This window comes from Polypterus senegalus, chromosome 1, assembly GCF_016835505.1.
Source record: "Polypterus senegalus isolate Bchr_013 chromosome 1, ASM1683550v1, whole genome shotgun sequence".
NCBI classification, from domain to species: Eukaryota; Metazoa; Chordata; class Cladistia; order Polypteriformes; family Polypteridae; genus Polypterus; species Polypterus senegalus.
The window spans coordinates 98,155,209-98,179,907 of NC_053154.1; the positions used below are offsets into that span (position 1 = coordinate 98,155,209).

Here is a 24,699-nt window from a genome sequence, read left to right on the forward strand (position 1 = left end):
TGATGAAGTGCAAGCTGCAGCAATGGCACCACCTGAATTATTTTCAACTATAACTCTGTTATTTCTTGATCGATTTTTACACTTTTACACGCTATATATGTGAGCTTGGCCATTCCCGTTTTCCCGGGAATTACAGCAGTTTCATTCCCGTGAATGAAAAATGTCCGGGAATGGATTCCCTAGTAAGCAATGCTGCGATTTTACTGTTTCATGGTGCTGCATCAAGCTGAGTTCCCAAGAGACCTGCAGTGAGTACCACATGTCTCATTCAACCTGGCTTCACAAACACTTTAGCACACTTTTCTCTTCCTTAGAGAAGTACTGTATCTGTAAAAGATGTGCTTGGCTGCTTCTGGTGCCTAACAATTCTTCTTGCTTTGGATTTAGCAAAATAAAAAAGATAAAGGGATATAGGATTCTACTTCTTTCCTGTCCTTTTTGTAGATTTTTCTCAAAAACACAATTTTTGACATAGCAGAATAGCAAGTACCAAAATATGTAATTAAACAAAATGTCTTACAAGGCAAAATATTTACTTCCTACTGCAGAATTTGGTTAAAACAAAAACTTCTTACCATTGTGGCCTTCTTGGATAAGGAATGCCTATTCCTTAGCTACAGAGTAACATTTATAGAAAACTAGCAAAACACCCGCGCTTTGCAGCGGAGAAGAAGTGTGTTAAAGAAGTTATGAAAAAGAAAAGAAAAAAAAATATTGCTCAAAAGAATTAAAGGAACACTTTTTAATCAGAGTATAGCATAAAGTCAATGAAACTTATGGGATATTAATCTGGTCAGTTAAGTAGCAGAGGGGGTTGTTAATCAGTTTAAGCTGCTGTGGTGTTAATGAAATTAATAACAGATGCACTAGAGGGGCAGCAATGAGATGACCCCTAAAACAGGAATGGTTTAACAGGTGGAGGCCACTGACATTTTCCACATCCTCATCATTTCTGACTGTTTCTTCACTAGTTTTGCATTTGGCTACAGTCAGTGTCACTACAGGTAGCATGAGGCGATACCTGGACCCTACAGAGGTTGCACAGGTAGTCCAACTTCTCCAGGATGGCACATCAATACGTGTCATTGCCAGAAGGTTTGCTGTGTCTCCCTGCACAGTCTCAAGGGCATGGAGGAGATTCTAGGAGACAAGCAGTTACTCTAGGAGAGCTGGAGAGGGCCATAGAAGGTCCATAACCCATCAGCAGGACCAGTATCTGCTCCTTTGGGCAAGGAGGAACAGGATGAGCACTGCCAAAGCCCTACAAAATGACCTCCAGCAGGCCACTGGTGTGAATGTCTCTGACCAAACAACTAGAAAATCTTCATGAGGGTGACCCAAGGGCCCCATGTCCTCTAATGGGCCCTGAGCTCACTGTCTAGCAGCATGCAGCTCGATTGGCATTTGCCATAGAATACCAGAATTGGCAGATGCACCATTGGTGCCCTGTGCTTTTTACAGATGAGAGCAGGTTCACCCTGAGCATGTGACAGAAGTGAAAGGGTCTGGAGAAGCCATGGAGAACATTATGCTCATGCTGAATGATGTTACAGGCAGCAGTTTGGTGGTGGGTTAATGATTGTCTGGGGAGGCATATCCATGGAGGGTCACACAGACCGCTACAGGATTGACAAAGGCACCTTGGCTGCCATTAGGTATCAGGATGAAATCCTTGGACCCAATGTCGGACCCTATGCCGGTACAGTGGCTCCTGGTGCACAACAATTCCTGGCCTCATGTGGTGAGAGTATGCAGGCAGTTCCTGGAGGATGAAGGAATTGATACCATTGACTGGCCACCACACTTTCCTGACCTAAATCCAATAGAGCACCTCTGGGACATTATGTTTTGGTCCATCCAATGCCACCAGGTTGCACCTCAGACTGTCCAGGAGCTCAGTGATGCCCAGGTCCAGATCTGGGAGATCCCCCACAACACCATCTGTCATCTCATTAGAAGCATGCACCGATGTTGTCAGGCATGTATACAAGAACACAGGGGCCATACAAAGTGCTGCGTACAATTTTGAGTTGCTGCAATTAAATTTTGGCAAAATGGACTAGCCTGCCACATAATTTTTTCACTCTGATTTTTGGGCGTCTTTGAATTCAGGGCTCTGTAGGTTGATCATTTTCATTTTCATCAAACAATGTGGCATCCTTTCGTTCCTAACACATTACCCAGTCTATATCAGTATAGATATCCAGGAGGATTTCTTTTTCCCATTGAGATCTGATGTGTTTTCAAAGTGTTCCTTTAATTTTTATGAGCAGTTTATATATATATATATATATATATATATATATATATATATATATATACACACACATACATACATACATACATACATAAACATATATACATATAAACATATACATATCTACATATATACATATACAGTATACACACACCAACATATATACACATACACACACACATATACATACAGATAAATATACATATACAGTATACACACACATAGTGTGTGTGTATATATATATATATATATATATATATACACACACTGTATATCGCAAAATCCCGGCGCTTCACAGCGACGAACAACTGCTTTTAAATTTTTATGAAGAAGAAAAGAAAACCTTTTTAAACTGAGGGAAAATATACCTGTGCACTGAGATTACTTTTGAGAATGCAACATATAGTTTTTTTCCAGGAGAAAAGCAATGTTGCCTCAAATCATTGGCAACCTTTTGTAGGGTGTGTCCCTGAGACTTATTAATTGTCATCGCAAAGCAGAGCCTTACTGGAAATTTGAGGCATTTGAATTGAAATGGGAGATCAGAGGGTATAACGGTGATGCGAGGAATACATTCAGAGTGTGGCGCTCTGCTGTTTTTTTGTGTAGCTGCCTTCACACAGCTTCTCCACTGCTTTATAAACAAACGCCATATAAGGCCGTCGTTTCTCCTTGCTTCGCAGTTTTGTACTGTTTTATTGTTCGTTTATTACGATTGTTATAGTTATTGTGTAGCTATTCGAGACTTACTTTACTGTTCAGGTACCCATTTCCTTTATTTAATCCGCGGCTTGTACGCTATTTTTTGTTCGTTTATTACGATTATAGATATTTATTGATTCCCTTCTTTAGCTGACTGCCTGCTAATATAAGGCGCTCCGCTGGTTTTTTGTGAAGCAGCCTTTACACAGCTCCTCCGCTGTTTTATAAACGAATGACATATAAAGCCATCCTTTGTCCTTGCTTTGCCAAGGAAGCTGCCTTTTTATTTAATCCACGGGTTCTACGCCGTTTTATTGTTCGTTTATTACGATTATTATAATTCACTCTTGACAATGCAACGTATAGTTGTCCAGGAGAAAAGCAATCTTGCCTGAAATCAATGGCAACCTTTTGTAGCCTATTCCTTCTTTTCTACGTACTGCGGTCACAGTCAGTTCACGTGATTACGTGGGAGGCGTAATGATGTCAAATGCAGCTCCGCCCCCCACGGCCATCGAGCTAAAGTCCATTACAGTATATGGAGAAAAATGGGTTCCAGTTATGACCATTACGCGTAGACTTTCGAAATGAAACCTGCCCAACTTTTGTAAGTAAGCTGTAAGGAATGAGCCTGCCAAATTTCAGCCTCCTACCTACACGGGAAGTTGGAGAATTAGTGATGAGTGAGTGAGTGAGGGCTTTGCCTTTTATTAGTATAGATACTTTAGGGTCCTATTTGGAGTCATAGCTATAAACAATGATAGAGAAACTGCTTTAAAAAATACATATTTGGATGTAAAGCAAACTCTGTCATACAAGTAAAATGTTTATGATTTACCTGTATTAAGTGTTTGTTAGGCCTTATTTGGAACATTGTGTGTAAGGTTTATCTGCATAATAAAATTAAAGGACCTCCCAAGAAGTGTAATAAGATAAATTCTCAGGCTAAAGATAATCATCTATAGGGAAGGTTTGAAGGAGCCGAATATTCTTATGCCAACAGATGTTTTTTTTTTTAAATGCTGAACATAGTTAAGTATAGTGCAACAGTGGACTTGTTATTTTCATCAAGAACACAGGAGCACTGAAATAGCTCAGTAAAGTTTTGCAGAAATGTTAGGAGGTATCTCTTCATAAACAGAACCAAAATTAACTGTACTCTGTATTGCAAGTTACTCTGAAATGCTGTTGAGAGTAGAATTTTTCTGGTTATTCAAATGATTAGGTAAATAGGAATTGAGGAGTTACTGCCTGTTCTCATCAAAATTTTAATGCTATAAAAATGCCCAACTTAATTAAAACCATGAAAAAAATGTCATTTAAAACTAACAAGAATTAATATGACTAGAAGAAAACAACCAAACACTAATAACTGCAACTTTTTCTTACTGTCTACTAAACATAAAGTCTGTTTTTTCTGGGTTTGTGTGAATATATTCATTTCCTAATAATGTGCTAAACGGAAATTTGGAAACACATGAAAAAGAATCAGATAATGCAAATAAAAGACTGTGATTCTGGTGCAATACCACCACCTTCTTTTGGCTGTTCCTGTTAGGGATCGCCACAGTGGATCATCCGTGTCCATATCTTCCTGCATGCAGCATCTTGCTCTGTCACACCAACCACCTGCATGTCTCCTCTCACCACATTCAAAAAACTCCTCTTAGCACTTCCTTTTTCCTGTTACCTGGCAGCTCCATCTTAACATTACATCTGTACATGTCCAAAGCAACTCTATTTCTCCTCTCTGGCTTTGCCTCCAAACTGTCCAACTTGAGCGGACCCTCTAACGTATTCATTTCTTATTCTATCCATCCTTGTCACACGCAATACAAATTTTACATTCATTAACTCTGCAATCTCCAGTTCTAACTCTTGTCTTTTTGTCAGTGCCGCCATCTCCAACCCATATAATGGAGCTGGTCTCACTACCATCCTATAGATTTTCCCTTTCACTCTTGCTGGCACTAGTCTGTCATAAATTACTCCTGTCACTCTCTCCATCCAATCCACCATGCTTGCACACTCTTCTTCAGCTCTCTTCCACACTCCCTATTTCTCTGTTCTATTTATCCCAAGAATTTAGACTCATCCACCTTTGCCAACTCAACTACCTGCATCCTTACCATTCCTCTGACTTCTCTCTCATTCACACACATGTATTCTGTCTTGCTCCTACTGACCTTCATTCCTTCTCCTCTCCACAACATATCTCCACCTCTCCAGGGCCCCCTCAACCTGCTCCTTACTCTTGGTACAGATAGCAATATCATCCACAAACATTATAGTCCATGGGGACTCCTGTCTAATTTCCCCAGTCAACCTGTACATTACCACTGCAATTAAGAAAGGGTTCAGAGCCAAACCCTGATGTAATCCCACCTCCATATTCAACACATCCATCACTCCTACAACAAACCTCACCACTTTCACACTTCCATCGTACATATCCTGTACCACTTCTATATACTTCTCTACCACTCCAGACCTTCTCATATAATACCACAACTCGGGGTCCACATAGACACACTACAGCTCCTTCTGCTATTCTCTTTACTTTGCCATCAACACCTTCAGAGTAAACATCACATCTGTAGTGCTCTTTCCAGGTATGAAACCATACTATAGCTCACTAATCATCACCTCCCTTCTTAACCTAGATTCCACCACTTCTTTGCCATAACTTCATGCTGTGGCTGATCAATGTTATTCATCTGTAGTTACTACAGTTCTGTATATCACCCTTATTCTAAAAATAAAAATCGGCACCAGTAAACATCTCTATTCCTCAGGCACCCTCTCACTTTCCAAGATTACATTAAACAATATGGTTACAAACTCCACTGCCATTTCTCCTAAACACTCCCATGCTTCTACAAGTAGTGTATGTCATCTAGGCCAATAGCCTTCCCATTCATCAGCCTCTTCAAAGCTGTTCTTACTTCCTCCTTGCTAATCCACTGCACTTCCTGGATCACTATCTCCATGTCGCCCAATCTTCTCTCTCTCAAACTCTTCATTCATCAACCTCTCACAGTACTCTTTCCATCTGCTCAACACACTCTCCTTGCTTGCGAGTACATTTCAATTATTATCCTTTATCACATTGACCTGCTACTTATCTTTCCCTGCTCGTCCCTCTGTGTAGCTAAACTCACTTGTTTTTTATCAGCTTCTTCCTCTGTATAATCTCCTGTACCTTCCTCATTCCACCAAGTTTCTTTACCCTCCATCCTCTGTCAAGATTTCACAGCAAGCACCCTTCTAGCTGTGTCTCTTACGACTTCTGCTGTAGTTGCCCAGCTATCTGGTAACTCTCCATTGCCACCTAGTGTCTTGTCTTACCTCCACCCTGAACTACACCCTGCAGTCTTCTTTTCACCTTTCACCATTTGATCCTTGGCTCTGCCCTCACTCTCCTCCTCTTCTTGATCTCCAACGTCATCCTACAGACCACCATCCTATGCTGTCTAACCAATAATACCACAGTATGTATGTGACCTAAAAAGTTAGCATTGATGCCATAACAAAAGCCATCTGTTCTTGCTTCAGTTAGCAGTTTGGTATGCCATTCAATATTCAAGCAGTTGTGACCCTATCACCCACCCAAACACGTTAACCTCAGAAACAATACATGCTATCTGCAGAAAAACTACGGTTATACAAACAGCTGTTAATATAAAATTACATAGTTTTACCTTTACTGCTTTCTCATCAAAGCATAGTAGCTGTATATGGTGGTAAGTGCATTTTTGATGCAGCATTCTTAATTCACTCTCCTTTAGTTTCTTCTCAAAACTCAGAATTTCCTTTCTAAGCTCTGTTCGATTTAAGAAGATGCTTTTCAAGGTGTCCTCCAGCCTAAAAATGAAGGAAAAAATTAGCAATAATCCAAGGTAGGAAATTCTTGAAGCTGGTCAATGAGAACAATAAAAGCAAAAACAAGAAGTTTCAGTTCATACAGATCATTAAAGTGTCTAGCACAAGATTTCCTGTTAGGTTAGTAATTTTGGAAGTATTAATAATTCAGCAGTGCTACACTGTGACAACTCAGTGAAAAGTCTGTGGACTACTTTGTTATTATTAGAGTAGGCCTTTTACACACTCTCCTTTGAAGGGCAAAGTACTTGGAGATGTTGAACAGTAAATATGGGCAGGACCGAGATCCAAGCTTACGATTTGTTCATGTGGTGAATTTTTGTTGTGCCTTTAGGCTCACTTTTAAGTCCTTAACCACTCCTATCAATTCTGGCTGCTGAAACAGGTGGCATCATAATATAGTTTTGAGAGTTTCTAGGAGACATTTTTCAAATAGTCAAACCACAGTATGGCAAGGAAAGATATAATTCAGCAACAAGCTGCTCAATGGGGGGTTAAGTCTGTTATGGAAAGTTGTTTTAACATTTATAAGTACTGAAGAATACTAAATACTAAATATTACCTAAAAAAAGATGTTTCCCTTGGCCGTCTATGAATGCTAGATACAAAATATACAGTATATACACATACACACACATATACACAATATATATGTGTGTGTGTGTGTATATATATCTGTCCAAACAGAATATGTAAGTTTTAGCACAGAAATGTTCTTAAAGCAAAAATGTAAATATTCCAGTACAAACATGATTCAACTGCAGGGCACAGTTAAATCTTACTAATCTTAAATCTTACAAATGTCCCTGCTTTGCAAAACTAGTGAATATGAAATTAGCAAATTGCATAATTCCAAAAATCTACTGTGTTTTTTGAATACTTTTGCTAGCAAAGGTATGCGTAGTTATAGTAATTCTTCAATTGTAACCTTGCCAGATTTTTTTTTGACCCAATGAAATTGTTTCTCACGACTTATGAAGGAAGGAAGGATAGTAGTAGATGTCAGTGGTATTATGTCTGATAGTGGTGTGGTTTTGAATATCAGGCAGTTGCTAAGCAGAGATACTATAAAAAAAAAATCATCAGTATATTACAAAAAATTATTACATCTTAAATGCAGTATAAGCATATTTAAAGACTGGATTAAAAAACTAACATCATCATAACAATATTTTACTCAAAGATTACTCAGGGAATTCAGATAAAGTGTACATGCTTAAACACAGATGTTACATTAAAAGGGCTGATTCACGAAAAGTATTACATTCTTTTAATGTAGTTTGATAAGTTATAAGAAAAGCAGATTCTTTCTATAAGCTATTCTGTTTAGTATTCATTAAAAAGAAGTCACTAGAGTGTTTTTTTTTTTTTTTTTAAATGTGGAAGGACCAACATAATTGTGATTCCTCTGTATATTTTATCAGTTTTGTGCAACTTGTAGTAAAGGCAAAGCTTGAAAAACAAATAATTTATATATATTTTTTTTAAATAATTACAATGCGCAGTATATGTGGCTTTGAAAGTCGTAGTTTCTTTGTCAAGTCAAAAACTCTGTTTATGTTTCACTAGCATCAAAAAAAGATTTGGGCATTCTGTGGCAATCAAAGTGAAGTGCCTGCCTGCTGTACTCATCCAATTACTATGTTTCCGTCATCCAAAAGATGGTGTAATCAAAAACATTTTAATAATAAAATTAATTGCATTTGTCAATGCAATAGATGATACATCACAAACATTAACACTGCTTTTAGAAATCTCATACCAAATGGCATATAGCAGAGACATATGTGTCGCATGGTGCACTGCAAATAATAATGCTGAAGTCTACATTGATTACTTAGATTTCAACCAGTCTTAGATGGGTTGCACAGCTAGTCTAATACAATGCGATTTTTATAAACTGCATTACGATGTGAACATTACAACATGTCAGCAATGTATGTAACACTACATTTAATTTAAAAGAGATGATATAGCTTCATTTGAAGTTATCACCCAAAGTGATTGAAGTGTCCAAAGTGCTAACAGCAGCTTAGCAAGCTCAGCTATTTCAGAAGAACATGTTTGCAAGATTCTAAGCTCCTCTATTTTTATTTTTTGTAACTAAAATAAGATTTTTTTTTTCATTGTTTAATGGCAGGAGGATTGGGATTCTTCTAGTTGAGCAAATAAGATAGCATTTCAGCAATGTACTGTATTTTAAAAGATCACAAAACATTGTATATTAAGCAGTGATGTTTCATCAGTTATTGCCTCAAACATTGCTATACACTTATACCAAATTTCAGATACTAAAACTATATGATAAATAAAAAAGGTTTTAATCCAACAAAATTCTTCACCGTGGCTTATCAAGCCGACACAAAATTGTCTTGTTTTGCTTCTTTCCATAATCTCATATATATATATATATATATATATATATATATATATATATATATATATATATATATATATATATATATATATGTCACGTGCTCAGGGTGAACCTGCTCTCATCTGTAAAAGCACAGGGCACCAGTGGTGCATCTGCCAATTCTGGTATTCTATGGCGAATGCCAATCGAGCTGCATGCTGCTGGGCAGTGAGCTCAGGGCCCATTAGAGGACATGGGGCCCTTGGGTCACCCTCATGAAGTCTTTCTGGTTGTTTGGTCAGAGACATTCACACCAGTGGCCTGCTGGAGGTCATTTTGTAGGGCTCCGGCAGTGCTCATCCTGTTCCTCCTTGCCCAAAGGAGCAGATACTGGTCCTGCTGATGGGTTATGGACCTTCTATGGCCCTCTCCAGCTCTCCTAGAGTAACTGCTTGTCTCCTAGAATCTCCTCCATGCCCTTGAGACTGTGCAGGGAGACACAGCAAACCTTCTGGCAATGACACGTAGTGATGTGCCATCCTGGAGAAGTTGGACTACCTGTGCAACCTCTGTAGGGTCCAGGTATCGCCTCATGCTACCAGTATTGACACTGACTGTAGCCAAATGCAAAACTAGTGAAGAAACAGTCAGAAAAGATGAGGAGGGAAAAATGTCAGTGGCCTCCACCTGTTAAACCACTCCTGTTTTGGGGGTCATCTCATTGTTGCCCCTCTAGTGCATCTGTTGTTAATTTCATTAACACCACAGCAGCTGAAACTGATTAGCAACTCCCTCTGCTACTTAACTGACCAGATTAATATCCCATAAGTTTCATTGACTTTATGCTATACTCTGATTAAAAAGTGTTTCTTTAATTCTTTTGAGCAGTATATATATATATATATATATATATACAGTAGCAAAATACCCGTGCCTCGCAGCAGAGAAGTGTGTTAAAGAAGTAATGAAAAAGAAAACTAAACATTTTAAAAATATCGTAACATGATTGTCAATGTAATTGTTTTGTGACTGTTACGAGTGTTGCTGTCATCAAGGATTTGATTATCATTATTTCTTTCAATCAGGCACGTATTTGGAGGATGTGTTGTGTTCAAGTTACATTTCGTGTTTGTCAACCGTTGTAAAGATAACAGGTTTCATTCATCGATTCCTTTCTTACTGCATCAATAAACAGCTCATCTTCCTCTTTATTTGAAACATTACACATTGCATGCATGGGTTTTTTAACACTGTCTTTCTTTAGCTAGAAAGTACTTTTTCCACCGTGTGCTTTGTTTCCGCAGTAGCAGCACTTATGAATATGCTTGTATGCGTCACTCGCTTCATATTTTTTTCCTGCCTTCTCAATTGTGTAATGCGTTTTTTGTTCAGCACTCTTTGGAGCTGTTGCTTTTTGTCTGCGTACTGCGTTCACAGTCAGTTCACGTGAGCCACTCGGAGTACATGCATCAAAGGTTCTCAGCTGTGCTTGTGCTATCTCGTGCGATGTTAGCTCAGACCCGGCAATGCGTCTTCTCATTAAATTTAAAGTGAAGCTTTACACCTTGCTTTCCTATTCGTTTGCATAAGCACAGTCCTTCACCAGCAAGTTTAACTCCGTTACACCAATTTTAACTTTGTTACAAAGTGATTCAAAGTCTCGTTTATGCCCTGCGTCTTCTCATTAAACTTGTATCTCGCGAATATCGTATTCGTCATAGGCATGACAAACGCCAGCGGCAGCGTGTCTATAAACTTAATCTAAACTTACGGTTTACACCATGATTTGTTTCCGCAGTAGCTGCACTTATGAATATGCTTGTACGCGTCACTCGCTTCATATTCTTTTGCTGCCTTCTCAATTGTGTAATGCATTTTTTGTTTAGTGCTCTTTGGAGCCTTTTCTTGTTCTCTGCGTACTGCATTCACAGTCAGTTCACGGGAGCCGCTCGGAGTACATGCATCGAATGTTCTTAGCTCTGCTTGCGCTATCTTGTGCGATGTCCACGGCTTTATTTAATGTTAGCTAAGACCCGGCACTTAAAAGTTTCTCTCGCAGTTTCGCTGAGTTTGTGCCAAACACCACCCTGACCATCTCATCTTCATTTGCATAAGCACAGTCCTTCACCCGCGAATATTTAGCGGCAGAGTGTTTCTATTGGATTGCCGCTGATGGACGGCCTTATATGGGCAGGCACTCAATTACGTGGGAAGCGTGACGATGAGGGACGCAACTCCACCTGACACAATGACCGAGCTGTAGGCTATGGCTGGTATATATGTACTGTACATAAGTAGATTCCAATTATGACCGTTATGCGTAGAATTTCGAAATGAAACCTGCTTAACTTTTGTAAGTAAGCTGTAAGGAATGAGCCTGCTAAATTTCAGCCTTCTACCTATACGGGAAGTTGGAGAATTAGTGATGAGTGAGTGAGTGAGTGAGGGCTTTGCCTTTTATTAGTATATATATACTATACTATATATTTACAGAGCCGGAGAAAGCCTGAAACTTGAGGTTGGGCTATGCTTCCCTCTGCTTTACATTTTTGAAGAATTCTTTCTCTTTTTTTTGTTTTTGGAGTCCCTTTGTATGCCTTCTATTTTACAAAAGAAAGATGTGCTAATATGCATGGGAAAGCACCAAAGAACAATATACAGTAGGTACTTTGGGAGGAATTTTAATTCAATCAGCTATCTATACTAATAAAAGGCAAAGCCCTCACTGACTCACTCACTCATCACTAATTCTCCAACTTCCCGTGTAGGTAGAAGGCTGAAATTTGGCAGGACTCATTCCTTACAGCTTACTTACAAATGTTGGGCAGGTTTCATTTCAAAATTCTACACGTAATGGTCATAACTGGAACCTATTTTTTGTCCAAATACTGTAATAGACTGCAGCGCGATGGCCGTGGGAGACGGAGTTGTGTGTCGCGTCATCACGCCTCCCACGAAATCACGTGAACTGACTGTGAACACAGTACGTAGAAATCAAGGAGGAGCTCCAAAGAGCGCTGAAGAAAACATGCATTATACAATTGAGAAGGCAGCGAAAGAATAAGAAGCGAGCGAGTGACGCATACAAGCATATTCATTAATGCAGCACCAGCGGAAACAAAGCACGATGTAAACCGTAAGTTTAAATTAAGTTTATAGACAGGCTGGCGCTGGCATTTGTCATGCACAGTGATGCATACAAGCATATTCACGAGTGCAGCTACTTCGGAAACAAAGCATGGTATAAACATAAAGTTTAAATTAAGTTCATAGACAGGCTGCTGCTGGCGTTTGTCATGCCCACTACTAATACGATATTCGCGAGATACAAGTATAATGAGAGGACGCAGGGTATAAACGAGAGTTTGGATCACTTTGTAACTAACTAAGTTAAAATTGCTGGTGGAGGACTGTGCTTATGCAAATTCCGAGAGACTGTGTTTGTGGGGGGGATTGACGTCATCATCTCCCCTCACATTCACCTCATTTCGCTCTGAGCTGAGCTCCGCAGCTAACGCGGTCTTGCGGAAGCAACTTTGTGACGCTGCCACCAAATACTCACAGAAAAATCCACAAGTTAATACACACGCTGTCTCTAGGGTTTCTCCACATTCTGAATCCCGCAGGCACTACTGAGGATAATCTAATTTTGAGGGTTGGGACACCACTAATATTACTGAAAACCTTACAACCACCAAGACTTTGTAACGGCACGAGACTTCAGGTCACGTGTCTGCAAAAGAACCTAATTGAGGCAACTATTTTTACTTGCAGTTACTCAGGGGAGAGAGTTTGTATTTCTCGCATTCCCATTATACTCTCTGATCTCCCATTTCAATTCAAATGTCTGCAATTTCCAGTAAGGCTCTGCTTCGCGATGACAATTAATAAGTCTCAGTGACAGACCCTACAAAAGGTTACATTGACAATCATGTTACGTTATTTTTAAAATGTTTCCTTTTCATAGCACAAGCACAGCTGAGAAGCTTCGGCGCATTTGCTCCATAACGCGTTAAAAAAATAATGCATTTAATCACACTTTGCATTCCAAGCAAGGGGGAACTTTTGTCAATGCATGATTTCCTGGTACATCGATTACATTGATGCACACATCAGAGCTACAAAAATGGAAGAGTCTGAAGAAAGCGCGTTGCAAAGGACTGATCAGAGGCAAATTTCATTTCAAAAGACTACCCGACGGAAGCCTTGATAAAAGCGTGGTTTTGTGCAAACTGTGCAAAAAGGAGTTTGCATACCACCGAAGCACTTCAACCTTACGGTACCATCTAAATGCAAAACATGTTACAGCGAGCACAGAAACTGTGTATAGCTGTTAGCACTAGCAGTGCGAGTTCAAGTACCAACAAAAGGTGTCGGCAGCCCAACCTGATGAAATGACTGGCTTCAGGACCAAAATTAGTAAGTCAACATCGGTCAAACATACAAATTCTCTCGCAAAATGGATTACTTTGGACTGTAGACCACTAACAGTGGTGAAAGATTGGGGTTAGAAAATGCGCTACAGTTAGTGTCAGGTGATCCAACTTTCCAACTACCGTGCCGAGAGACTATTTCAAGTAAAATTCAACAGCTTTATGACACTGAAAAGAAAGCAAATTTAGATGCATTACAGAAATCTGACTTTGTGGCTCTTACTGGGGATCACTGGACTTCCGTGACCATTAGTAATTTTACTTGCATCTACAGTAATCCCTCGCTATATCGCGCTTCGACTTTCACGGCTTCACTCTATCGCGGATTTTAAATGTAAGCACATCTAAATATATATCACAGATTTTTCGCTGGTTCGCAGCTTTCTGTGGACAATGGGTCTTTTAATTTATGGTACATGCTTCCTCAGTTTGTTTGCCCAGTTGATTTCATACAAGGGACGCTATTGGCGGATGGCTTAGAAGCTACCCAATCAGAGCATGTATTACATATTAACTAAAACTCCTCAATGATATAAGATATGCTTCCTGCGCGGTGCTTGATTGTTTGCTTCTCTCTATCTTTCTCACTCTCTCTGCCTGACGGAGGGGGTGTGAGCAGAGGGGCTGTTTGCACAGAGGACACGGACGCTCCTCTACAAAATGCCGCATTATCGCAGTGCTTCTGTATACTTAAAAGCACGTATTGATTTTTTGATTGTTTGCTTTTCTTAGCGAGCTCTCTCTCTGACATTCTCTGCTCCTGACTGCACTCCTTTGAAGATAAGATATGTTTGTATTCTTTTAATTGTGAGAAACAACTGTCATCTCTGTCTTGTAATGGAGCACAGTTTAAACGTTTGACTAAAGGGTGTTATTTCATGTCTAGAGGGCTCTAATAATGTTAACAGGGTGGGGGAGTTTATAAGGGCTTAAAATATAAAAAAATAACCATACAAACATATGGTTTCTACTTCGCGGATTTTCACCTATCGCGGGGGGGTCTGGAACGCAACCCCCGCGATCGAGGAGGGATTACTGTAATTACAAAATGTTCAATGATCACACTGTTTTAGCCTAATGTACATAATAATTTTGGCTAAGGTTACTCAGAGTTTAAAGGTGAAGCTGGTCAAATGACCTTTTATGTTTCTGCCTTACTTTTTTAAGAAGATAAACTGAACTTTATATTGAAATTTTTCTTATTATTTAAAGACAATACCATTCTGAACATGTACTTAAAGTACTTAGAATACCACTTTATGACATTGTCAATCATGTTACGTTATTATTAAAATGTTTCCTTTTCTTTTTCATTACTTCTTTAACACACTACTTCTCCGCTGCGAAGCGCGGGTATTTTGCTAGTTATAAGATAAAAGCACATCCACTCTTCTAAACAATTCCTCAACTTATGTCCTCCCTCCAAGACATGACAAAAATTATTTTCTTTACAAAGAAGAAGTTAACCCTAATCACTAAACATACTGTAAGTATAAGTCAAGTGATGAAACAGAATGATTAAATATAAACAAAATGTAATTGTTCATTAAAAATTAATTAATCAATTAAAATTTTAATTGTCAGCAAAACTTAAAATACTGCTAAACAGGTATTTATTTTATTTCAGATACCAACATCAGCAATTTGGTTCAACATGATTAGTCATTTTTAAAGAACTTTCAAATATATACTGTTATTCATCAAAACTAACCGCTCATATTCAGCATTCTTCTGATTACACAAAGTTAGGAGACTTAATCTACGTTTCTCTGGAATGTCTATTTTTTTTTCTTCATACTCCTTCAGTCTTTCCTTCAGCATACGTATCTAAAGAAAACACAACACAGATTTTATTTTAAGTAAATTAATCATGATATTCCTTGCTAGTAGTGTTTTAATGTACACTAATATTAAATCTACATGAATGCAAAATTATAACTTTTCAGTAAAGTCCTGAATTATTAATGAGCACTGCTAAATGTGTGCTAGTTTGGTCAGCATGCCGAAGGAAGGCAGACTCAGTATCACCTTCCTTACTGGTTCCCCAAACCCCTGCACCCTCCTTATAAAATACGTAAATCTAAAGATCTAAATTATTTACACAGTATAAGAATTTTAATTTTTGTGCTTCAGGTCATTTAAATCTTTGATGATATATGACCCATACACAGAAAAGAAAATATAAATTACTGTGTGAATTACTGTGTGAATTATCAATTATCTTGTTTCTAAAGCATACTTTTTAGAAGGCAAACACATTAATGTTGCTGGGAAGCTTACCTCTTCTTTTTGCTGTTCACAAATCACAGCATACTGACTGACATGACTCTCCAGGTTCACAACATTAGTCTTCAACTTGAAAGACATAATCACAAAGATTATTTAGTTACAGAAAATCCAAATGCTTCTCAAAATAAATTACATCACTCACTAAAACAGAAATTATTTTTGAACAGTCAATTGTTTAACTAAAATAAAATTACATACTGAAGACTGAATGTCCTTGGCTCTGTTTGCATATTTCAGAGTATTGTAGGTGTCATCATAATATAGTGCAGAGGGGCTAACTGCAGCAATCATAATAGTTCGACAATTTCCACCCAAGGAATCCTTTAACAGACGAGTAAGTTTACTGTTCCTGTACGGTATATGTGCTTTTTTGCTCTATTAAAGAAAAACAAGATAAGATTTTATTTGTGCAGGAATAAAGAGTTCACAAATCCTTTAAGAACATACTAGTTCAAATGAATTACAATGCATTTAAGAAAGGGTTATTTGTTGCATTAGGTGTCCAGAAGTTTCTCAGTGAAGCACTGACTTGCAAAACAAACAATTTAATATTTACAGATGGATGGATGGATGGCTGGACTTTCAGTTTTCCATCTAAAAATCGTAAAAGAGCAAATCATATACACATTCATAGTGCCTAATGCTATTCTAATAAAACCTTTCAGATAACTAGCCTACCTTTATTTGCATGTGGGTGTGAAATAAGCCCAGTTATCTATCTACTTTAAATTAGTAGGCATTTCCTGGACTTGGTATTGTATCCCTCTTTAAGAAATGATAATCAAAACCTAATCATATATATATATATATATATATATATATATATATATATATATATATTTGCTGCATTGAAAGTAATACAGAGTTAAAGCATAATTTTGAACTACTGCCTATAAATGTCATTACAAATTTTTTTTTTTTCTCTGTTTAAGGAAAGCCTTCAATTTTAAGATTTCAATTATAAAAAAAGCCAGCTATTCATTTGACTAATCATGTTACCAATAAATATATTTTTTTAACTATGTAATATAATTGTTTTTTTTAAATATTACATGTTAACACTGCCAAACTGCTTTTAGACAAATCTCAAATTCAAAGCCTCTCACAAACAAATTCTGCACAAAAACACAATTATCTCAGCCCTTAATAAAAACTGCATAACCAATGGATAGAAAATAAAAATTTGAAAATAGCACTACTAATGAGAATTAGACAAGGTTTTCAAGTCAACTAAACTATGCAGTTAAGATGCAAGCTCTTGATACTGTTGGAATATGCACATTTATTAGATCAGTATTTTGCATTCCCAAAAAATAAAATCAGTGGACCAGAACAGATAACTACCACTGAATGTGTATCTTGCTTCTCAAATTTAGTGCTAAATATTACTTAAAAAGGTCTTCTTCAAAGTAAAACTCAGAAGAAAATTGTACTATGCTACTCTATGGGGTGGTCTAGATCTAAATATGCAATTTTCATTACACTATCCTTATATATAATTTGATACCATCCATATGTATGGTGCTTGCGTAAATACCCCGTATGTATGGTGTTTGCGTCAATATCTCGACTCAATTGAAGTTAGAACCATGCAATGGGACACTGCCTCTGTAGTTGGAACATAACGTAGCAAACACAAATGCAGTATTGCATGATTGGCTAAGAACGTTCGAATGCTTCAGTGACACTGTTGGACGACTGAGTATAGTAAGTCAGTGTTGGTTTGAGCAGATAACAGGAAGTTTGGTTGGTTCTTGGAACGTTGGTTTGGTGGGGCGTACTTTCCAGGACTAACATCGTCGACTGACTTAAACCCTTCAACAGCTTCGGAACCGTAAGTAATTTAGAACGTATCGCCATTTGCTTGGTACCTTGGAATCTATCTTTGGGCAATTCAGTTTTGCCATCCGTCCTTCTGACATCTATTGGCAAACTGAGTAATGACGGCTGGGTATTAACAACGGTCATTGTTTAAATTTTAGCCGATCTCAGATCTAAAATGACCATGCCAACATAATTATTACTCCGACTCTGATTAGAGTCGTAAAATACGGTTTGGTTTGAAAATTTGTTTGCTGGAAAAAAATCAAATGAGGTGTGCCGAAGAGCTGAGTTAATGTTTCACAGCCCCATTTAAACAGGAAGCTCTTGAATACATAGACTGAAAAGGTCTATTTTAAGCACCAATCAGTGCCATGATAACAAAATCATTTCAAGGACTTAAAAAAACAATTATTTGCAAAGAAAGTATGGATTTCTCAAACGTAGAATTTGTAGCCCGATTCGATCGGTCTCCCAGTCGCTAGTAATTTAAGTTTATTACATAGAGAATTCACAAAAAATTCTTTTTGTTTCCGATAGATGGCAGCACCTGCCCTGCATTCCAAAATGGCGGGGAGATGGTTATCAGTCGAACAGCGGGAGCAATGTGTTCGCCTTTTCACAATTGCATTATTAGATCTGGACCACCCTGTATATAGTTTGTCGGTTACTCTTTCACTTTCACTAAAGAGTGTATTTCTTTAATTACACTATTGTCAATTGCTTTGAATGTCAACAGAAGTCTAATTAATCAAGATATTCAAACAGCTGCAGGGACTGACCTTAAGCAAAGAAAATAGGTTGGAAAGGAAACCTACAGTCTTTAAGAAAAAACAGTCACATAATTTTGATGTAGTATATGTAATGTTAAGTGCTTTAAGAACACTAAAATCACAACTGGAATACATCACTTTTTCAATAGTGAGCAATATTCCAATGTGTTTTAAATTCACTGTTTATACCTTTCTTACAAAGCTTAACATTTATTATTTTTTAGAACTGGAGGATAGTAAGATTAGTCAACTTGATCTTGATTACACAGTAAGTATGTGTACTAAACGGTTTTTTTTTTTTTTAAACCAAATAGTGAGTTTTTTTCTGCTATAATAAAGTACAGAAAATGCACATACTGTATTTTGATAACACAGTCTGCCTTTTACATGCATTAATGTTCATATTCTTTAACTGTCATATGCAACTTCTGCCGTGACTTACCTTGAGGAAAAAACTACTCCATTAATGTAAATGAGTTAACGAACAGTTGATAATATAATTTTGACAGCATGGAGAACTTTGCACTTGTCTAGATTGAAACTCCAATTTGAATCGTTTGCTCAGTTTACAAGATTATCCAGATTTAAATTATTTTTCTACTACATTTTTATTAACCCTTTGCTTTTACTGTCATCTGCAAATTTCACACCTTGCTCACTATATCATAATCAATGCCAATAAAATGAAGTGCAAATGACTTGAATTACTGAAAAACACCATCATGCCCTTCGATAGACTAAGCAATGTTTCTTTTATTTAGGTGTCTGCTTGTATAAACTTTCTTTAATTACATCATGTTCAGTAAGGGAAGTCACACAGCTGGTTTGACAGCTTTGTTATACAAGACCAGTAAAGAGCATGTAATATTCACAAAAAAAAGATGACATCTTTTCATTACAGCTCTGTGTAAAACAGTTGTTTGTTTTTTTTTTGTTTTTTTTAAAAAAAAAAAGATGTGTATCATATGAAGATTACTGCCATGCACATGAAGAAATGACTATTCGCTTGACAAGTCCACATAAATTCATAGCCCACAAGGCATTTTGGGAAAGCTTATTTACATAACAAGTATGATTCACTGAACACCCACAGTAACATGCCATCTCTTACAAGTTATATTTTTGGGATAAGGAACTGTCATTTTGAAAACACGCTACTGACAACAAACAGAGCAGTTTGGATAGTATTTATTGATAGATAAATAAATCACAGAAATGTGATTCCTTATATTCCTGAGAAAGCCAAAAAAATGCTCTTTCGAAAGTTGACCTACTGGTCATATAAAAAAATCAGAATGAATAATAACCTGTATGTTGCTTTGATAAAAAAATCAAGGCTGGAATAGTGGTTACTGGTTATCTGCATACTAACAATGCAAGTACTCTGTCAAGCAATCACAGCAGCATACAGAGACAAATGTATAACCACCTAAAAGCAAAACTTCTGCAGATTTTTTACTGGATAAAAGCCTGACCTTAGAAACAAAGACGCCCTTAGTTACAGAGTAAAAACTTTGTGCGGCACTTGGAGTAGCCCATGCAGCAGCCGATTTCTTGGGCATGAAGACAAGGTGAAAACATAGAAAAACATGGAATACAGCATTAACAGGAAAATTGTCAACTTCCAACTACAACTGTAAGTAAACAAATGATTTTATCCATCCTGTGTAAAAATATTATTGTATAATATTATTGTCATTCCTGGAAATCAATAATGAAGGCAAAAGTTTAGTGTTTCGAACCATGTGGAATTAGTTAGCACGTACATTGTTAATGCTCAATTCATTACCATCATTCCTATCAACCAAGGGAAGTAGCTTTTCAAACTGACTTCTTTCACACTAGAGTAATAACATGAACATGCTTTCCTCTAAACAGTTTTAACATCACAATGCTGGCACATGTTGAATGGATATTGATGCATACGTAGAGATGAAATATCAGCCCCACAATAAAGTTTTTCTTGATGGGTTTGCAGAACTTTGTTTTCATATGAGATCTTTTTGAAAAGTACCACGAAGTTGAACAGCTTTTTAAAATAGTGGAAGTAAAGTAAAAAAACTGTTAAATGCACCTACTAGCAGATGCCATGTGCCTTCTCATTTTAGATTCCCAGCAACAGGAATGGAATACTCCCATACAGTATTTTGCTGGAGCAAGGTATGTTATATAATCTGTTTAACAAAACTGTTTACACATTAATGCTTTTGTTTGATCTTATCAGTTAACTTGCAAATGTAAAAATGGGGAAAATAAACCGTCCCTTAACCTAAAATTCAACTTTTCAGATGGCAAAATGTAATAAGCCACAAACAGTAGAATCTAAGACTGGAAAAGTTTAATGGTGAAATATTGGAAAATTGCAGTATCAAATGATGTTACACTTTAACTATATATGGTACATCGTTGATTAAATATTAAAAAAAATACTTGTGTGGAAAATATTTCCTGTTGAACTATATGAAAATACTGTGTAAAATATAGCCACTTTCAAAATCTACTTAAATTTTCTGACATTGCTTAATCTTATTCAGGATCACAGGGTCATGGAAGTTACCTGGGTAGCACTGCAAGAAAGAGAGGAAACAATGGACAGCCAATCAGTATAGCCTACATGTCTTCAGTATGTAGCAGGGAAACTGGAGAAGGCAGCAAAAACATTCATGCAGGAAAAGTGAGAAAGTACAAACTCCACAGAGATAGTAACTGGGTAAGGAATTGGACAAGTTGCCTAGGGATATAAGGAAAGATGCAGTAACCACTGCCTCATGATTGGGACCTACTTACTAGCCCAGTCATAAATATTTTTCTGGTTTAAGTTTTAAATTTCAAATTTATGTTGTTAAATTTTTGTAAAACTAAATGGTTCAAAAGCAGTAAAATGAACCTTCAATTCACATTTATTTTAAATAAACATTAACACATTTTGTTATAAATCATAGTAATCTACTCTACAATGGCTAAACTCCAGAAATCCAAGCTGTTAATATACCCCCAGTGTACATGCAGTGTATGGTTTCCGTCACCTGTTATAATACTTAGGAGAATGGCAGTTAAAAGAACATCGTTTTTTCTGTTTTTTTAAAAATCAACCACCTAGTTTAACCCTTACCTGTTGGAAATATGGACTGCAACCTGAACATTCCCTACAGAATGTACTAATTACTTGTGACAAGAGTTAAATTGCTCACTAGTTCTGAACTGCTTCAAAAACATATTAAGTTAGACCTGTCAATCTCCATTTACTACATAACCCAACAGACCCACTATTTACAACCAATGGATTCACTGGAACAGCAATTTAAGATGCTTTCAAACAAAGGTCACCGATATAGAAGTCCTGGGGGCATCAATTTCTGTAAAACATTAACTGTATGAGGAGTTGTAATCATTACAGCATTGTTATATTCATAAATAACGTTCTTTAAAAACTTGAGAGTAGGTTCATTAAAAATAAAAACAAGCCTTGTTTAACAATATTCCAAAAGTCACAAAGTAGAGTTTATATCTAATAAGAAATGGTTTAATATAAAACAATAAGATCCTTTGAGAGCTCAGATTGTTTCTCTGTGTATTAACCATTGAGGGAAGGTTAAGAGTTTTATACTTGAGGAAAGAAGTACATTTCTTCAGAGTTAGTAAAAATGTTCAGCAAATGTTATTGGAAGAACTTTGGACAGGGTTTTGTGGTTTTGGTATGTACATCTTAACAGAGCCAAATATTAAAATATTTTATAAATATTATTCAATTTATCTATACACTCCAAGTGAATTCAAGATAAGTTTCTACAAAAAAAAGAGAGCTGTGAGCCTTTTAACATATATTAAATGAAAACAGGTAACATAAAATAACTTTATTACACTAAATATTTAAGTTTTTTAGTTTTCTTAAGATTTTATAAAGCATGGACCACTTAGTCTATCTTGCTCAGTGAATAAATAGATTGATCTGAAATATTACCTGGAAATTTACTTTAACAATATGACCATGAACATTGTTCTAAACTCCCACTGTCCGCTATACAAAAGAAGAGTATTCCATCTTCATTAAAATTTTAATTTTCAACCCATGACCTTAAGAGCAAATTTCATTATTTACCAGAATTCTTCTAAAATTCTCAGCATTGAAAATCAAACTTCTTGTCTTAGTTTCTCCCCAGCAGACTCTACTTTGCTCAAAATTAAAGAGATGTTGTACACTTTTGTCTCATTAAAAAGAAAAAACTGTGCCATTTTTTAAGGCCGCCACAACATCCAAAGTAATTTGATAAATGTCCACTCCAAAGGGGATAAAAAAAAAAAAAAAAAGCCTGGCAAGAAACGTGAATCTACCATGATAAAAAGTAACCTAAGAATTGTAAACATGTTTTCCGAGTGTGAATATACATTTACACTGTAGAGCACAGCCAGAAATCAGAAAAAACAGATTAAAATAGAGCAGTGCAACATCTACAATATCACAGAGGTGTTGTTCCTATAATCATTGACCTAATTGGAAGAATATTACTAATGTATACAGTAGATTTGTTCCGTGATAAACCACTGCAAAAAATAATCTACACTGTATTAAGAAAATTCTCAGTTATCATAGGCCCAAGCCTCAGAGTTTAAAAGATATGGACTGAACTCTGTACAAAGTCTTAACCAGAAATAGAGTATAAACCCCAATTTCTATATCAAATTATATCTCATACAGCAGAAGAATTGATGGCCACATTAGTAAAGTGACATGGGATTTACCGCCGCTTTAAAAGAAGACATAGAATGAAAAGCAATCCAAAAAAACACTTGCATTTAGCTAAAACCTGAATTAGTAACTCCTCCCATACTGGCAGCATGTTTTTCTTTCTATTTTATTATGCATACAGACCAGAGGCTACGGAAATATTCAACAGAAATAATGAAACATATGTTTTAAAACAAAAAAATAAAAACTTTCAGTTGTACAGCTGTATAATCAGCATGAATAAAATTACAAATGCACCAATGATCAAAACCAATAAATATTCAATGCAGAAAAGGGAAATAGATGTTTCAAAATGATAAAATAAAATTGCATATTCATATGGAAAATGGAACCCGATATGTTGACTTTTGACTTGTCAATCCAAGTGCAAAGCTAGAACTTTATGACACTAAAACAGTTAAGAACCAAGTTCTCTTCATTAATCATGAAGAAGGAAAAAAGCCAAATTAAATCAGCCCCCGAAAAGGCTCTGTACTGTACTAACTGTGTTAAGGCTCACCACTAAAATGTATCATTTTACATAAATTTGATAAACAAAAGCAATTTTTAAAAGAAAAATAATGTAATATCATAACTCAATAATCAAAACTAATCAAATATTTCGGGGGTGAAACTTGCTTTAAAAAATTTCACGAAAATTATCAAAGTACTAGGCTGGTCCGCCTTTTAAGGTGACCGACTTTTTAAGTTGACCACTTCTTAAGGCAATTCAATATGTAGATCAATTTGATATTTTATACAATCTCATTAATTTGTTTATATTGCATTTGAGCGGTATTACTTTAATATTTGTAGTTTCTGTTATTTTTGTGATGAAATTTAAACTTTTTTTCTATATTGTGGTCGCCCTTTTGAACCCCCCTGATATTTACTACACGGTGAGGCATTTGTACTCCATCAACATTAATTATTTCCAGAGACATAATTTTGTCTATTTTTCCAGCGCATCGGGCACAAAAGCAAGGGAACGACGGGAGCACCAGAACTCTGCTCACATCATGTCGCTTCGTACCGCAAGCTGCAAGTAGTAAGTCTGTGATAAGCGGAATACCGCTACGCTTTCCACTCACGGGACGGAAGGACAATCTCGACTGCTTTTATATAGTAAGAAAGAAGAAGAAGAAGAAGAAGATATTGCACAGTCTGGAGTAGAAAATCATCTTTTACCTGGAAAAATGAAACTACAAATCCCATCGTGCATTGCAAAATGGACAGGGCGTGTGTGAAACTCTGCGCCTGCGTAGCACTCACGGAACAGAAGGACAATCCCGACCGCTTTTATATAGAAGGATACTATATAGTAAACAATACAAAAACAGCTGAAATGGTCAACAGAATTTACTTAGTTATCATAGCTATCAGGGAGAAAAATGGATAAAATACAAATGAATAGGCAGCAAAAGTTAAATAGGCAGCAAAAACATTATTTCAAAGAAAGT

General features: G+C 36.7%; 1 protein-coding gene across 3 annotated transcripts in view; it reads right to left on the reverse strand.

Moving 5' to 3' along the window:
• kif18a (kinesin family member 18A) overlaps positions 1 to 24,699 on the reverse strand; it is a 135,174-nt gene that overhangs the window by 50,515 nt on the left and 59,960 nt on the right. For all 3 annotated transcript variants that reach the window (XM_039753810.1, XM_039753793.1, XM_039753801.1), the window contains exons 7-10: positions 16,118 to 16,294; positions 15,911 to 15,985; positions 15,342 to 15,457; positions 6,661 to 6,823 (exon numbers count right to left, since the gene is read on the reverse strand). In XM_039753810.1, coding sequence (XP_039609744.1) covers positions 6,661 to 6,823; positions 15,342 to 15,457; positions 15,911 to 15,985; positions 16,118 to 16,294 — 531 coding nt within the window. The remainder of the gene's footprint in view (positions 1 to 6,660; positions 6,824 to 15,341; positions 15,458 to 15,910; positions 15,986 to 16,117; positions 16,295 to 24,699) is intronic.